Source organism: Ursus maritimus, unplaced genomic scaffold (assembly GCF_017311325.1).
Source record: "Ursus maritimus isolate PB19 unplaced genomic scaffold, ASM1731132v1 scaffold_19, whole genome shotgun sequence".
NCBI classification, from domain to species: Eukaryota; Metazoa; Chordata; class Mammalia; order Carnivora; family Ursidae; genus Ursus; species Ursus maritimus.
In genome coordinates this window covers 28,163,354-28,179,928 of record NW_024424341.1, presented here as the reverse complement: position 1 = coordinate 28,179,928, position 16,575 = coordinate 28,163,354, and the positions used below count along the sequence as shown (strand labels likewise).

At 53.3% G+C, this 16,575-nt stretch overlaps 2 protein-coding genes across 6 annotated transcripts in view; one reads left to right on the top strand and one right to left on the bottom strand.

Annotated features, from left to right (window-relative positions):
* LOC103662056 (pyruvate dehydrogenase phosphatase regulatory subunit, mitochondrial) overlaps positions 1 to 5,049 on the top strand; it is a 36,131-nt gene extending 31,082 nt beyond the window's left edge. For 2 of the 3 annotated variants that reach the window (XM_040633578.1, XM_040633577.1), the window contains one exon: positions 321 to 5,049. In XM_040633578.1, the coding sequence (XP_040489512.1) occupies positions 321 to 725 (405 nt within the window). In that variant the 3' untranslated portion in view covers positions 726 to 5,049. The remainder of the gene's footprint in view (positions 1 to 320) is intronic. The other variant, XR_005835631.1, reaches the window with a different exon arrangement.
* Positions 2,524 to 6,344, bottom strand: LOC103662055 (pyruvate dehydrogenase phosphatase regulatory subunit, mitochondrial-like). Of its 3 annotated transcripts, XR_568342.2 has the most exons (3): positions 5,849 to 6,344; positions 3,571 to 3,647; positions 2,524 to 2,893 (listed from the first exon to the last, which is right to left on the bottom strand). XR_568342.2 is itself a non-coding variant. In XM_008689704.2 (2 exons), exons 1-2 carry the CDS (start codon positions 6,010 to 6,012, stop codon positions 2,806 to 2,808), a joined length of 252 nt encoding a protein of 83 aa, XP_008687926.1. In that variant the 5' UTR covers positions 6,013 to 6,344; the 3' UTR covers positions 2,524 to 2,805. The 3 variants fall into 3 exon arrangements, 1 of the variants encoding a protein (XP_008687926.1); XR_005835632.1 differs by having other exon boundaries at positions 2,524 to 3,647; XM_008689704.2 differs by lacking the exon at positions 3,571 to 3,647.
* Between the last annotated feature and the right edge of the window lie 10,231 nt (positions 6,345 to 16,575).

Here is a 16,575-nt window from a genome sequence, read left to right as displayed (position 1 = left end):
AAAACACCTGTTTTATCTGATCATAATCACTAAGTTTCTATCCTTCTTAGGTTTTTTTATACAAACCTATATGCATTGAATATAGATATATATGCATGGGCTTTTTATTGAGATTATCTGAATATTGTTTTTGTAGAATAATTTTAGTGATACATTCGGATGATTTTTTTCCTAAATATTTTTTTCTGTGTGGTCTTGTGGTTGAAATCTGTTTATAAGATGGAAAAGAAAAATATATGCTTGTGTTAACAGAAGTTTTCTGAGGTCTTTTGTACGGTGAAGGCAGTCCCTCCGGTCTCAGCCCTGCCGTTCTTTCCTAGGGGATGGATTTCATTGGCCGAGATGCCCTGCTGCAGCAGAAGCAGAACGGGGTGTACAAGCGCCTCACCATGTTCATCCTGGACGATCACGACACCGACCTGGACCTCTGGCCGTGGTGGGGAGAGCCCATTTACCGCAACGGGCAGTATGCGGGCAAGACCACCAGCAGTGCCTATAGCTACACCCTGGAGCGCCATGTCTGCCTGGGCTTTGTGCATAATTTTTCCGAGGACACTGGGGAAGAACAGGTGGTGACAGCAGATTTCATCAACCGGGGAGAGTATGAGATTGACATCGCGGGACACCGGTTCCAGGCCAAGGCCAAGCTCTACCCGGTCACCTCACTCTTCACCCACAAACGCCGAAAGGATGACGTGGAGCTAAGTGACTTGCATGGGAAGTAATGGCTGCCAGTCTGTCTTACCCACCTGCCCACTACCAAGGGCTCCCCTCCTCCTGTCCCCCCGCCTCCCAGCTCCTTGATGGGATTTTAAACTTCACCTGCTTTTAAACCTTTTGCGTTGCAACCTCTCTTCCCCTTCCCCCCACCCTCCTCCCTTTTGCACTTTCCCATCTACTACTCACTCTGGGCTGTTCTCCCCCCTTGACCCCTCAGACTCCCGTGGTGACATGAAGCATGTCTGACGGGCAGGACAGGTGCAGACTCCACTTGTGGAAGTAGGTACTCGGGACAGTCGGATTTGTGATGTTGTGTCTCCAAGCGAGGGAAGCTGGTGGTGTGCAGGCCTCAGGGCAGGAGTCCAGCTCCAAGAGGTTAACTTTTCTCGGAGCGACCTGTTCATTTTGGTGGGTTGCTGTGCTGGAATCAGCCCTGTGCACGAGCCCGCCTGTGCTGCTGAGCCAGGCAGATCGTTCTCCTTTTCCACTGTGCTGTGGCTTGGCCCCGATACCTTAACAAGAGGACGACCATCTACCTCAGTCATGAGAGGCATCACGTGCACGTTACCTGTGGTCTCTGGCACCATTCCGGCCTCCCTACCAGCCCGGTTAGTACGCTGTCAGGCCAGGGCTACTGGCCTCAACTTTTCTGTCTCTCTCAGCTCTGTAAGAGGGTTTGTTGGCCTGAGTAAACAAGCCAGTGTTTGAAAGGGAAAAACCATGTTGCCTTTTGTGTTGCTTTCCCAGCTGAAAGGATCTGCTCTCAGACGGTGCGCAGCACTGACGTGGTGTCTTGCCGTTAGAACACTGCTGCTGCTTTCGGCCGCTCCAAGCTCGGCTGTTCCGGCTTGACCCTTCCTCTTCTCCAGGTGCATTTGACTTAGTCTGTCCTCCCTCACCTGTCCCTTGTGCAGTAGGCCCACTCAGCCAGCAAACACTGCTGTCCCTTTGGAACAGGGCAGGCGTGCTGTTCTGGTGAGGAACCAAACCTTGCTGGCCTTGCTGAGTTTGAGAAAGCTACTGGCCCCCCAAGTTTGGCTTCTTCTGGCCCAAAACAGATCCACACAGAGCTGACCCCCGTGGGTCTGTTGAGAGTTCTGTGTGTGGAGAGTGTACGTTCTTTGAGTCTGCTCTCCAGCCAGCCAGGGCTCTGGGAAGGCCCTCCACCCTGTTAGGTAGGGTCTGTTTCCGAAGGGGTGAGCTGGGCACTCACAGACCACTAGTTATCCTTTGCTGTTTCGGATGTTAAACTGTTGTCTTGGTATCTTGGAAGCATGAGCTCTGATAGGTCCCTACACTAAAGAGCCTTTTGTTTTAGAGGAGCTTAAAATTGTCAGGTGTGTCTGTTGGCTGTGGCATGTCTTGGGATCTGTTTATCCATTTAATCAGATGGAGTCCTTCTAGACACAGCTTGCCATTTCCCCAGCCAGACAACTCCTACTTGATTACTGACTACTTAAGGAGGTGAGGTCTTAGTTGATTTATCAAGGGAGTAGGTAGGTAGAACTGTGTTCCCAGAGAAATGCTGTCCCTGGGTAGGGAAGAGGAAGGGGCAGGGGTGTCGCTCCGCTGGACAGCAGGACCCAGGCGCCGGGCTGACGCAGGTGTGAGTGGCAGGGGCCCAACGGACCAAGGAAGATGGAAACAGGCAACACAGCACTAAAGGTATCCCGTGCTCTGTGCCATGCTCCTCTTTGTAAATGGAGATTTAGGGTTTACTCTAAAAGGCATTCTAGATTTATGTGTAAATTATAACCATAAATAAGGGTCACACTTTTAAGACTCTGGCGAGATGTTAATTTCCTGGAGCATCACTTGTTTATTGAGGGCCCTGACACCCACACTTTGACACTCACCCTTGAAATCCCCTGGGTAATTCAGATCTCAACAGTATGAATCTGGTAGTTTATCTCTTTGGTCCTAACTAATTCTAAAAGGGGTGACTCTTTCCTGCCTCCCCACATACCTGACAGAATGTCATTTCTGGGGCAGTCAGGCCCCATGCATTTACCTGTGTGACCACTCCTCTCTCCCTAGAGATCCGAGGGATCTGGACTCTTGCAAAAGGTCAGCAGGACTTTGGTTTCAGGTGGCTGCTCCTTTTTTTCTCCGAAATGACCGGTCGTCACCTCTTGTACTCTCTTGAGGGAGGGGCTCTGCTCTCTTTTTGAACCTAGAAACACAAAGCGTACTGGTCTCAAGCAGATGAAAACTCAGGGCTGCAAGTCTCCTGTGGCCCCTCGTCCCTGAAATATCTGCTAAGCCCCCAGTGACTCCTGCCACAGTCACTCGTCTGACATGGAAGCTTGCAGCCGAGAGACTTCCTGTCCATGACAATGGCACTCAAGTCAGGAAAGCTCTAAATTTGGAAATTTAGAGCAAGGGACAAGAACTGCCTGTCCTGCACCCCGTGTTGGAGCCACCGCATGGGCGGGACCTGCTACAGGACAGAGAACCGAACAATTCCCAGTACATTTCCAGTGCTCTGGGGGCAGGGGTCCCTCCTTGTACCCCCAAATACAAGAGATGCCATTCAGGCCAGGGGCTCAGAGACCATTAAGCTCGGTGGTTAACCTCAGTTATCCCATTTCTGTAGGAGAAGCCCGGTCACTTGGCTTCTCACTAGGAGACATGTCTGTGGTTTCTGCCTTCTTGTACAGACCAACAGTTTTACCTCTTTCCCTTCTAAGAAAGTAGAACAAGTGAAAAGTAACTCCACCTTTCTCCACTACCCTGCGTCTGAGTGCGTTTGAAACGTTAACAAACACCCCCTGCCCCCCAGCGGATGTGGCAGGAGTGACAGCAGCTTTTTAAAAGTGGTTTAGCTTCATGGAAGAGCGGACCCCTCACCTTGCTTTCTGGCTCGGTTTATCCTCTGCCTGATGGACACGTGGGCTGGCATCTGAGTCTTTACCCTCCCTTATCACCTAAGAGAGATAAAAGGGAATCTTCTATAACCTGTAGTCTTGGTTCTGACCCTAGAAGGCTGTGTCCTGGCTGACTTTTAGCTACTGGCTTCAATCTTCTGTCTCTTTTAACTGCTTGACCAGTATAATAATAGGCAAGGATCCCCTTAAGTATCCAAGGTAGAAATCTGATCACTAGGACAATACTGGAAGAACTTTCTACTGTTTTCATTTCCTTCTGACCACTCTCCTGCACCCACACTGACAGAAGCAGCTTTTATCAGCATGATAAAGGGAACATTTTCAAGAGTCACGAATTGTCATTTGCAGGCACATGGATTCAGCAGAAGTACAACAAAGGGGCAGAAATGGTAGATGACATGAGAGTTTTCAGGCGCTAACCGTGTCCTGCAGCGAGCTGCGAGCAAGCCTTGGGTCTGCCTGGCAGCGCCTCCCCCGCACCCCCACCTCGGTGTCCTCCACTTTAAGGTGCTGAGTTGTGAGGCTCCCTCCTCATCTGCACAGGGCTTGCACTTGCCGTCCCTCATCACTACAAATGCACTATTTTTCAAGAGAACTAAATATTTTTGTATGTCTTTGCCTTCTCTTGTCCATTAAACACCAGAGTTAGTTATTCATCGTATACTAGGATTCTTGACTTCTCTGAGCAGAGACTGCATCCCTTGAAGAATTAGACACTTCTTCATGGGCTTTCTTTCTCATATTTAGATGTACCTATTTTTACCCTTTGCAAACCTTTCCTGCCTTCTCGGTTTTCTGTCTCTCAAGGACAGAAATTACAAGAGGGTGGGAGGGTATTTTGAGCATCTGTTTCAAAAGATCTATGCCAGGATTTCCTTTGCACACCAAGAACTGGAGCTGGGAGCACCTCTCTTCAAACCCGGTTCTCGTGCCTTACACCAGAACGTCCCATGGTGGGTGTAGACAGAAGGATGAAAAGAAACTTCATTTCAGTTTGAGGGTTCCCATCCACCTGCCATAGCCTCCCTTCTCCAGATCAAACAGGTGAGGGGTAGAAATTTCTGCAACTTCTTTCAATCGGGGGGTTTCTAGCAGTGTATTTAACACTCCACTCTCGGGTCTACTCTTAGGATACAGGAATTGCCATCGTAATTATTGTACAGGGCTGTAACTCCTTACTTACATTTATAAATGTGCAGTTCGCTCAGCCCCTTTCTGTCCCTGGGTAACGTCAGCTTGTGGTGCTGAAGACATTTGAGGCACTTTAGGGGATGGGATTTTTCGCAAGGGCTCTGGTGATGTTAGTCCCCAGGGTGACTGAACATTTCTGCCTCCATGAATGCGGTATTAATATTGTGCACTGTGTTTCTATCAAGCCAGATTCCAATTAAGATTTTCATGTTACTAAGTTTGTAAATGAATAAACAGACATTTTAATTACTCTGGCCGTGTCCACTTGTGAAATGTTCTTCAGCTCTAGTAACTTGATAAATGTATTTGCCGATGCAAGGTGTTTACTTTCCATAAAACCTTATACTATTACCAAAGAGAAGGAAAACCATGTGGAAACCAAGGGTAAGCTAGAGGCATATGCCACACGGTGATGGCAGCCTGGAGAGAGCACCTCTGATTATCATCTGAGGTTACTGTCCCTGTCCATGGATTTGACCTCCCCTCCTGCCGGACAGCTGAGTACACGGTAAGAACCTGGCACTGGACATATCACCCGTCCACCTGAGGGCCCATGATGGTGTGCAAAACAGACTCTGTATATCCTTGCTTACACAGTAGGAAGAGAAGAAAACAGAGAAACACCCAGTGATCCTTCACTATACGGACGTAAAAATTCAGTCACCGGACATTATTTACGCAACTATTTTTTGAGCAATTACATCTATGAATGGGGAGATGATAGGCTAATATGTCTATACCAATCTCATCAACTTGTCTTCCAAACCTATTTCTTAAATTTCCAGATCACTGAATGGCCAACACTGAATATAAAAGTACATCCCGCAGGCTCCAAGAAAAATGCCAAAGCAGAATTCCTGAAACGTGCACAATGACACTTCCGGAAGATCCCACAGTGACTACTTTGAAGGGGACAACTCTCTAATGATGTGTATCTCCTCATTACAGCATACCAGATGACATCCGTCCACCACACGCCACACTAACACCAAGTCACTCTAGGAAGGAAGCCCCAGCAAGCAGGGTCTGAGCAAGGAAGACTTACTTACCTCCCAGCCCCTCCACCAAACGAAAGGCCAGCAGAGTTCATTCCCGCCAGGACAAAGTAGCCCTGGACTGTAGGAGACTCGCCCATGATGCACCTCATGTCAGGGATGAAGGTCTCAGGGCAGTTCACCAACTTCAGGATCTCCAGAGTCTCCAGGTCTGGCATGCGCCGCAGGAGGGAACTCAGCAGGGGCTCTGAGCCATAAAAACAAACCCAAACACCGGCCTCAGCTCTGGGGAATTCACACACTTCCACTCCTTACGCTTCTGGACACCCTCTCCTCGCAGAAGAGCTCGTGGAAGAGGCTTTCTCAGAAGAGCCAAATGGGCCCTGGTCAAAAGCAGACACCTCACGAAAATGCAGATCTTCTGAGGATTAGCGTGTAGTGTCAGGAAATCCAGGTTGTACGTAGGTCACGTGTCCTCATTTAACGTCTCAAAAGCAGTCCGCTGACTGGCACCTACGTGTCCTGCCGGTACCAGAATTCTCCCCTCGGGGGACCCCTTGTCCCTTTTCCGGCCACGGCTGGACTGCAATGGGGGTGACAGACTGAGGTAATCCCGGACCCTCCCTTGCCTGACTTCCTCACGGCCCTGCAAGCATCGAGGAGACACCAGGCCCAAAAATGGGTTCAGGTGGTGCCCCAGAACTCAAGTGAGACGAACTTACCTTACAGAAAAGAGCCTATGACCCGGGTTCCTCTAGCATCCAAGCAGGTAAGCAATGCAGGGCTCGGCCGGCAAAGCACTAGGGACCGAACCAGGGGACCGGAAGTCAGCAGTTCCAGCTCGGGGCCCCTTAGGGTGGACCATCTTCTGACTCAAACTCTGCTTACCACCCGATTCGAGGACCCGTTGCCATCAATTAAATCCAACCAAAAGGGACTTGCTCCCGCCTGCCCGCACAGTAGCAGGCATCCTCCTAACGAAGCCAGAGGTGGGAGGCAGCGGTGAGCAGCAGGGAACTCTTCTTACTGTCTTCCCTCAGAGTCCTCGCCTCTCAAAGGAAGCCTGGCCAAGTCTGAGAACACCGTGGGGAGTCAGGCGCAGCTCCTGGGGCGGGGACCAGGGCGAGGCCAGCCCGGGACCCCGCGAACGTGCTCGGGCAGAGCGGCCTCTTCCTTCCCTCCTCTAGCTCCTCTCCTGGCACCTCCTCTCTCCACTCACACATCTACCCAATCCTAGTGCCCAGCGTTCAGTCTTGCTCTAGGATTACAACAAGGTGACACTTCACCAGAGTAGGAATCCTCGAAAGGGAAATGCTATAAAACCTTAGTCTGTCATCAAAATTTCTAATAATTCAAATCTCACCTTCCCAACGAAAACTGTGTCACGGGTCACATAAGGGCTGAGTCGGCCAGCAAGGAAACCATCCGCTGTGCTTACGCTGTGATCCCCCAGCAGGGCCGCTCAGCTGGCCGAGAGCAAGCTACCAACCCTGTCAGGATTAGTCTGGAATTATCTGTGATCTGAATTATGCAGGTCTTCAGAAGAGCAACCTGCACGGATGCCCGCGTCCCTACGGATGAATTTCATCCCTAGGCCCCTATCTCCCCTAGGCCCCCTACTCCCCACAGGATGATTCCAGTGGCCACCAGGCGGTTTCTTCAGCCACGGCCGAGGCTCACCCTGGGCTTCCGGCTGATCCGTCCCAGCGACGACATGCTGTACAGACACGCTTCTAACCTGTGGTCGTGCGGGACCAGCCGTGGCTCGGCCTCCCCTTCTACTTGCTCGGTCGCACTCAGCTCACGATTCCCGGGTTCTCTTCCCTTGCTGACACACATAAGGGGTAACCTACGTTTAAGCTTTTTAGTCAAAAACGGCCTTCAGAGCAACTGGTGAAATGCAGCGGGTCAACCACAATTTCACCATCAAGCACCTAAACTGAAGTACGTCCTCTGCTTCTTCATTCAGGAGCCAGGTGTGGCCACTTACTAGACTTCAGTGAGGAGATAAGAGAAATGGCCAGGAAGACTTTCCTACCCTGAGAGTGACAGGCTCTGGAAAGGATCTGGGGGTAAGGTGGGAATCCCTCGACTGCTGGGTGGGAAAGAGGGAGAGAGCCAGCAGCTGACAGCCTTGCCCAAGGTAAGACCCTGGCGGTGGCAGAGCCCAGACTGAGACTCAAGCCCTGACTACCAAATCCGCAGCGACGTGGCGTCGGGCACGCACCTGTCGGAGCACCAGAGTCATGGGCACAGGCAGACGCAGAAGCGGCAAATTACCTGCTCTGTCTGGATCCCGTTTCTTGCTCTCTGGTGGTAGAGTTTGTTGGAATAGTCCGCCATCTTCTGCTCAATGGTCAAGTGCCTGGCGGTGCTCAGGATGCCGGCACAGAACCTCGTAGGCCAGCAGCCAGCCTGCGGGATGCATCAAAGTGCTATAAGGTAGACTTCGCGTCTGTAGGAGGCAACTAGTTCAAAGATCCTCATGCTGGCATCGTCTGATATCAAAGAGTGAGAAGCAACCTACATATTCACCGACAGAGGGGGACTGAGCGGTCTGGAGTGCCCCTCTACGATGGGATACTCTACACAGCCATAAAAAGGACGAGAGAAGAGCAAATTTTACGCAACAATATGGGACAATCCTAATGAAAAAGCAAGGGGAGGGACACTGTTTAAGATACGCTACTACTTGTATAAAGAGAAAAAAATAATGAAGCGAATACCCAGGTACACACATACAAACTGGCCGATACAGATTGGCTCATATCGTGGGAGTATCTGGAGCGATACACAGGAGACTTAACTTGCCTCCAGCGAGAAACTTCCAGCTAGAAGTCAGGGGTGGGAGGCAGACTTTCCCTGTACACTCTTTTACAATTTTCAATCTGAATTGTGTAAATGTATTGCCTCTTCAGAAATAAATACAACAGACGTGTTAAAGGTCATCCAATTTCTGGTAGGCAATAGAACAGAAAAGGGACATTAGGGGGAAAAGTGAAACAACTTGAACAAAGCATGAGCTTCAGCTAGTGGCAGGTATCCACACGGATCCATTCGTTTGCGATCCCAACCAAGAGTGTTCCTCCTAGGTGCACACAGGTGTGAGGCATAGGGGACCGCTGCACTACCTTCACGTTTGTTCTAGAAATCTACCACTGCTCTCAAGTACGTGAGTTCAATGAAGAAAAGAAACAGATCAGGCAGGAAGGGTGTAGCCAATTTCATCTCGGCTCCCAGAGGAAGCCCTTGAGCCACAGGGCTGATGTTGCCACACTACAGAGGACAAGATGGTGAGGTGTGCCGTGACCCCAAAATGAAGCACCCTCTCTAGAGACTCGGTGCGCTGGAGTGGCCACCTCTCTCCGAGCCAGAAAACACGGAGCAGTGCGCATCGTGAAACTGCGTACAGAAGATGTTTTGCCTTTTCTGTGGTTCTCCTGCTACTTAGTGCCAGTCAGGGTAGCTACTGGCGGGACGATATTACCGGGAGGAGAGGGATGAGGAGGCCCACACAGTGGGTGCAACGCAGCCCCAAGCCGTGTGCCGTCTGGTCCTTACCTGCCCTGCTCCAAAGAACATAATCCTTCCACCCCATCTTGGAGAGGTGATAGGCCACGGATGTGCCCATGATTCCACCACCACAGATGACCACCTGCCACCTGGGCCGGCAGAGCGACAGAATGCGCCTGGCACGCCGGCCAGCGCTGCTCCTCCCGGCGACCAGTTCTGCCATCCTCGGCGCGGTCCTCTGTCTTCGGGCCACCGACAGCACCGGTAAAACATCACGTCTGTCAGCAGCTCGGAGGTGTCCTCTCCACTTTCGGCTAGGCGGAGATCCCGACATTCACACTGGACAGAGAGAAGCAAGCAGACTTCATCCCACTGCACCCAGTGCACAGGATTACTGAGAGAGGAGAGGAGGCAACAACGAGCGCTAATCGTGCTCGCCAGACGCGTCTGAGGCCCTGCGCAGTTCAGACACCTTGCCAGCTACAGAGACAGCAGGGGACAGCAAGGAGGAGGTCCTTTGCCTTTATGCAGCTTTCATTAGAGACACAGAGAGTGAGTGGGGTTTGAGTGTGTGCGAGGGGTCTCTGGTGGGGGCGGCCATACACAGATAAAACAAGGAACAAGGCCAATGTGCTGGCATAACTGAAGGCATATGTAAAATAGGATGGTCAGGAAGAAGGTGACATTGGAAGAGGACCCAATGGTGACCAGGAATCAGCTGGATCGTCTTCCAGACAGAGGCACAAGCACATGCAAGGGCCCTGAGGGAGGCAGACCTTGAGCAGTCCGAGCACAGAAGGGAGGCCAGTGTGCCCACAAGCCACGATGAGTGAGGCGGAGAGGACCCAAGACGAGGCTGGAGAGGCAGGCAGAAGCAATGACACACAGCGCGGATGCCATCGTGATGAGCTGGGATTCCTCCGAGGGCAAAGGAAAATACTAAAGCAGGGAATGAAATGATCTGATAATGCTTTTCAAGATCAGTCAGGCTCCACGGCGGGGGAGGTGGACTGGAGGACGAGGGAAAAACAGGGCTGGAACTACAGCATAGTCCTAGAGGAGGGCATGGGGGCTTGAGCCAGGATGGTGGCAGTGGAGTCAGACCCACGACAGGATTGTTCTGGAGGTGAAAGGACAGAACTTACTTGCCAACAAAGGGATGTTAAAATGGGGCAAGGGGAGAAATAAGAATGATGGCAGAGTTTCTGGGTTAAGCTACAGTGTGGAAGGGCTAGGGATGGGGAGGGAGGCGGCTCTGGAAGGAGAGTGAGTGAGGCGAGGCTGCGAAGGGGCACAGGCGGGTGCGCAGACAAGCAAACATTCCACTCTGAGGGGTTAGGTGCGAGACGCCTAGCGGGCACCCATGGGAAAGGCCAAGCAGCAGCGAGACATCAGGCCTGAAGCTAGGGAACACGGGGTACCTGGAGCGGCGTGCTGAGGAACAAGAAGAACCCTGAGGCTCCCAGCAGGTACAGCTTGGGAAGAGAAAGAAAGTCCTGGACAGAGGACAGAGTGCTGGGCAGACTGACAGAGCATCCAGACAAGCGGAAGTGGTTCAAGAAACAGAGAAGGAGCCGTGGCGAGGCAGAAAGAGAACCAGGCATCGCTGTCACAGAAGCCAAGAGGAAAGGGTTTCAAAGCGGTTCACTACAGGAGGTGCCCGGGGTGCAGCAGGACGGTGAAGAGTCCGCTGGGACTTGACAACAGAGGCCTTGGTGTCAAAAGAACATTCCCAGGGAGTGCTCGGGATGAAATCTGGACCAGAGCAAGCTCAAGCGAGGAGATGAGGGAAGACAGCTGCTCCTTCACATTCTGCTCTGAAGGGAGCAGGAAAACCAGCCAGCAGCAAGAGAAAGAACAGGGGACAGAGCAGGGTTCTCCGTCTATAAAGCGTGGGCCGTGGAGACTGTTTCACTGGTGGCAGGAAGGGCCGGGAGAAGAGGTGGGTCCGGAAGGACAGGTGGTGACAAAGAATGAGATCCTGAAAGAGAAGAGAGAGGACCCAAAGCCGCAGTGAGGACGGCGTGCCCGTGTCTGCACAGGCCACGGGCTGGAGAGGGAGACTCAAGGTCCAGCAGGCCTCTTCCCGGAAACAGGGCGGGTTAGTCCAGGTGGGCTTATCCGCACCCTCGGGTGTCACAGGCTGTGACCAAGCACACGTGTCTATGAGACAACCACCATCATAAGGCAGAGAAGGGAAGAGGTATGGGATCGGGCCACCGGGGAGAATTCTCGGCAAAGCAGAGGAGCCTGTTCGGCGTTCAGAAACCGCACACAGACTTGCGGGAGACGGCAGAGGTCACCGGCGTGGGGAGAGGGGACTTCAGAGGACAGCCCAGCAGGCGGTACACCGGCAGGCGTGCCACTACCAGCCGGGACCCACGGCGGCCCCAAATAGCCACTCGTCCAAGGCCAGGTGTGGGTGCCCGTCCATCACACAGGATCTCAAGCAGACCGAGCAGTCCCTACACCGCGTCCCAAGACAAATCCCATCAAGCAGGGCTGATTACTCAGCCACCTCGCGGTCGTCACCAGGCCTCACACCCTGGTCCCTGTCCAATGGTCAGAAGCTTCTTCCTGCAACCTCGTCCCCACAGGACCGATTTCTGTCCCCCTCCCCGTCTCTGCTGTCCTCCCCTCCAGATCTCTCCACCTTGCCCTCCAGAACATCCTTTCCAAAGTTAAGCACCAGGCCCCTCGCCAGTCACGCTCTCACTTCGGTCTCCGTGGAGATGCAGCTCTTCGAGAGCGGCCACCGCCCATGGCCAGCCGCCTTCTTCTGAGCTCGCCACCAGGAGGAGGTGAGCATCTCCTCCTCCCTTCAGAACTCTTACCGCTGGCTCAGACTTGAAAAGGCCTAGTTCCCCGGCTCAGGTGCCAGGCACTCTCTCCCAGCCCCGGGGCCACGGCGGAGTTCAGACACAGGCAGATGTCTGTCCACACTCGGGTTCTGAACCCACACACTGCTCTTCTCCCAACCTCGGACCCCACCTCCTCTCTTCCTTCCTTCAAAGCAGATAACCCGTCTCATCTCATCCCTGAAACTCCACCAATAACCCCACTTGCACCTACAGCCATCTCCTTCCCTCAGAGCGTCAAAGGTCATCCCGCACCAGTGCCCGGATCCCTCTCCTCCTTCCCGGGAACCCAGCTCCATGAACCCAGCTCCTCCCGCGTACCGCGGTGCATTCTCCCCTGACCCTCAGGCGTTTTCATAGTTCAAGTCCTCCCAACCCACTGAAGAAATGGAACAAAAGCTCCGTACTGTCTTGGTGCGATTTTCATTTAAAAATTCTAAATTATAAAGAATATGGTCTTGGCAAAAACACAAACATAGGAGAAATTATGATTTCCCATCAGAGCGCCTGGGTGGCTCAGTTGGTCGGCGTCCGACTCTTGGCCGGCGCAGGTCAGGTGTCCGGTGTGGAGGATCGGAGCCCCCACATCGGGATTCTCTCTCCCCCTCTACCCCTTCCCCACTCACAGTGCTCTCTCTCTCTCTTCCTCTCTCAAGCAAATAAAATTTTAAAAAACGACGATTTCCCATCATTCCATATAAGCAGCCCCATGTGCTGCCCTGCATCCACCTGAGTGCCGCCTGTCCTGTGTCCTCCTTTCCTTATTCCTCAGTGACTGCAGAGTCTGCCGGCCGGTCAAGCCAGAAGCTCTCCGTGTGATCTCACAACCTGCTTTCCACTCGACAAATACCTTCAGGAGAGGGCTTCCTACATAGCCTGTCCCTTTTCCCGTTTCCAGTCTGTCCGAGCAGCGGCTGGGCTTCTGTCCCGCCAAGCCAGGAGCGCTGCTCTCACCAAGAAGGCTCACGTTATATCCGGGGACCCGGCGCCACCTCACATCCTCCACAGCACTTCATATCGCCCATCGCTCCTGCTACTCACGCCCTCTTTCCCGGTGTTATTCTGACTCCCTACTACCCGGCCACGGCCAGCTGGCTTCTCTCCCCGCCCGTCCTTCTCAGTCCGCGCGTCCCTCACGGGCGCCCGGGGCGGCTTCTCCTCGGCCGCGCTCTCAGAGTTTCGCTGCCTACCGCGACGGATGGCCCACCCACAGCGGCCCGCCAGCTCATCTGCACCTCTAGCGGAACAACGGCCGTGTCCACCTGGGCTCCCGTGCGGCAAACTGGGCACATCCAACAGGGAAACCCGTCCTCCTCACTCTCCAAACCTGCTCCGCTGCTGGGTCCCCACTGACAGCACATCGGACCCCTGGGCGTTACGCTGGGTTCCTCCCTTTCTCATCTCCTCTCGCAGCCAACCGGCAGGACTAACGCCTCCACAGCTACACTTCCCTCAGATGGATCCCCTCTCCCCATCCCCACGCAGGGACCTGAGTCCAGGCCGCCACCCTTGCTCACATTGCAGAGCTTCCTGACGGGCCTTCTGCACGGTCTCCCCACATCCGGCAGTCCTGACACCGGCCTCTGAGCACTTCCGCTCAAGTGAAAAGCTTGTCTCACACCCCTTTAAACTCATCCATGACTTTCTGCTGTCCTCAGGAAAAGGCAATCTTTACGCAGGAAGTGCAAGACCCTTCACTACCTGCTCACTGCGTATCTCGGGTCTCGTCCCCGCAGCCAGACTGAACTACTTGTAATTCATGCCTCAAACAGGACGGGATTCTGAAACCTCCGGGACCTGGGCACGCTGTTCCTCTAACCACTCCGCCCACCCCCAACAAAGGTAATCGCCTCAGCTCTCAGCCTCTTTGACATCACACCTCCTCTCCCCAACCCTGGGTCAGGTGACTCTTCTATGTTCTCCCATCACACCTGCACGTCTCCGGCACAGGGCTTCCCGGACTGTGTCACTCTTTACACAATCAGGAAGCAGCACAACAGCCCAGCTGAGCATGAAGGCTTTCGAGAGAGGCAGACAGCTGTGGGTGTGAAAACCTCCGCGCCTCTCGTTAGCTCTATGCCCTTCAGCACGTTATTCCGTCTCTGTGCTTTGGGCTCCTCACCCATCAGGTGAGCTAGGACTACCCACCTCACACGGCTGCTACAAACAATCAGACAAAAAACACATGGCAGCTGGCACCTCAGCAGCACTCAGTAAGTAGGTCTTTTTAGTCTCCTGTCATGATGGAGCTCTCGGAGCTGACACCGATTATATACCTTGATCATGATTTTCCCAGGCGTTCAGGGTAGGCAGCTAGGAAATATGCGCTGCTGAATGGATGAGAATAGAGAGCAAATGAGAGGGGAAAAGTTCAGCGAGGACCCTGAGATCTCAAGGCTCAAGTGAGGCCCTCAGATTTGGCCCTCAGATTTGAGGGGATATCTCAATCACGTGAAACAATTTTAAAAAGAAAATGGTAATATTTTTCATAGGCGTTACAATCTGCCAGATGCTGCTCTAGGTGTACAACTGACTTAAGCCTCACAACCCTGTAAGGTAGATAGCTAAAATTTCTTTTCTACACTTGAGGACGTGAGGCCCAGAGAAGTAACTCATCCCAGCTTCTCTAATGCCAGTGAGTGGCAGAGCCAGGGAGTCAACCCTGCCAGGCTGGCCCCAGAGAATCTACCCTAGAATCTTTTACTCCTGCTACCTTTCAAACAGCATCAGATGAGTAAAGAAAGGGTAGCTGTGAGCAGAACCACAAAGGCACATCCCTGGCAGGATAAAAGGAATTGCAACGTGCGAAGACACATAACAACAGAAGAGTTCAAGATGGAATAAACAATGTTAAAAACCTGGGGTGATTAAAAAAAAAGACATAGAGGCGGCGGTAAGAACCAAGAAAAGGATTTGTGCTTTGTGACCTTCAAAAGAGTCACTGAAGTGGTGGGGCAAAAAGGGATTTAAAGTGGATGCAAGCGAAGAAGGAAAGGAAGGCACCAGAGTATCCAAGTAGGTTTGGCAGCAAAACCCAGGCAAAGCTTGATCGCAGAGGAGGGCAAGTCAGTAGAGAAGAAACTGAAGAGGTCAAAAACAAAGAAAGAAAAGGATTTAAAATAAACTGTGTGTGTGTGTGTGTGTATCTAGGTATCTTAAGTTTTATCTAAATAATCTCTACACCCCACTGGGGCTGGAACTCGTGATCAAGAGTCACATGCTCTTCCGACTCACTAAGCCAGGCGCCCCTACAATAAATTATATATTTTTTAAAAACCAAGCTGACCCTACGATATTTTTCTGCTAAGAAGAAAAATATCTGCCAAGCAACCTCAATATTGGGACTAGGTACGCTCACATCTGTTTCCACCAACAAGGGCAAGAGGGCAGCTCCAAGTCCCTCTGAGCTGTTCCTCTGTATGGTCACAGCGCGTGTACAAACGGGCCGCTGGGGACAAGGAAGTCTGGTGAGTGGAGATGATTAACAACATTTCCCACACCTGCCTCAGCCCAAGAGCCACCCAGCACATTTCCATCCCAGGCTCCGAAGCTCCGCCTCTGGAGAGTCAACAGGATCCCGCTGGGCCTGGGTGTGTAATTCTCAACAAGTGCCACCAGGTGATCACGCAAGTTTAAGAAACTACTACAAATCGCTAGCGCTGGCCAGGTGTGCCCCGTGGCCCGGCTCCCCTCCGCAGCCTCGTACGTCACGCTTACACACACCCGCAAAATGCACTTGAAGATGCCCGAATCTAATCTCCGTGTCCTTCACATCGGTCCCGAGTGGTCACACATCACGAAGACGGCTCACTGCCCTGGGCCTACGCTTTTCCCGGCAACTTGGCTGCCGCACTCTGCAGCAGTCTTCCAAGTTAGTGAAGCACAGGCGGACCGCACGGCTCCAGGCGGGAAAGCAACTGCACCCGCAGTGGAGGAGGAAGACCGGGCGAGACCGGCCTCACCCGCGCTAGGGGCCGTGCAAGCCCGAGGCCGGGAGCCGGAAGCGAGGTCGCCCCGGCCGCTCTGGACTTCGGGATGAGCCGCGGACGCCCCCTGAGGAGCCGGCGCGCAGGCCCCGGGGCAGCCGGGCACGGGTCTCCGAGGCCCGGACCACCTCGGCCGGACCGGGCGCAGCCGCGGACAGGCTGAGAGATGAGGCGGACCCCTCTCGGCCCGGGCATCCGAAGCCCCGAGGCGAATACCCTCGCGCAAGCGACGCGAAACGAGGGGCGGCCGGGAGTACCCCCGAGGGAGACCAAAGCGGAAAGGGGGGGGCGCTGGGACGCGCGCGGAGCGGAGGCCCGAGCGGCCCCGCAGCTGTCTTCCTTACCTCCCGGGCCCCCGCGGGCTCCGCGGTCAGCAGCACCCCGGCGGCAGCAGCCACAGCAGTTGCGGGCGGTGGGGGGGGGG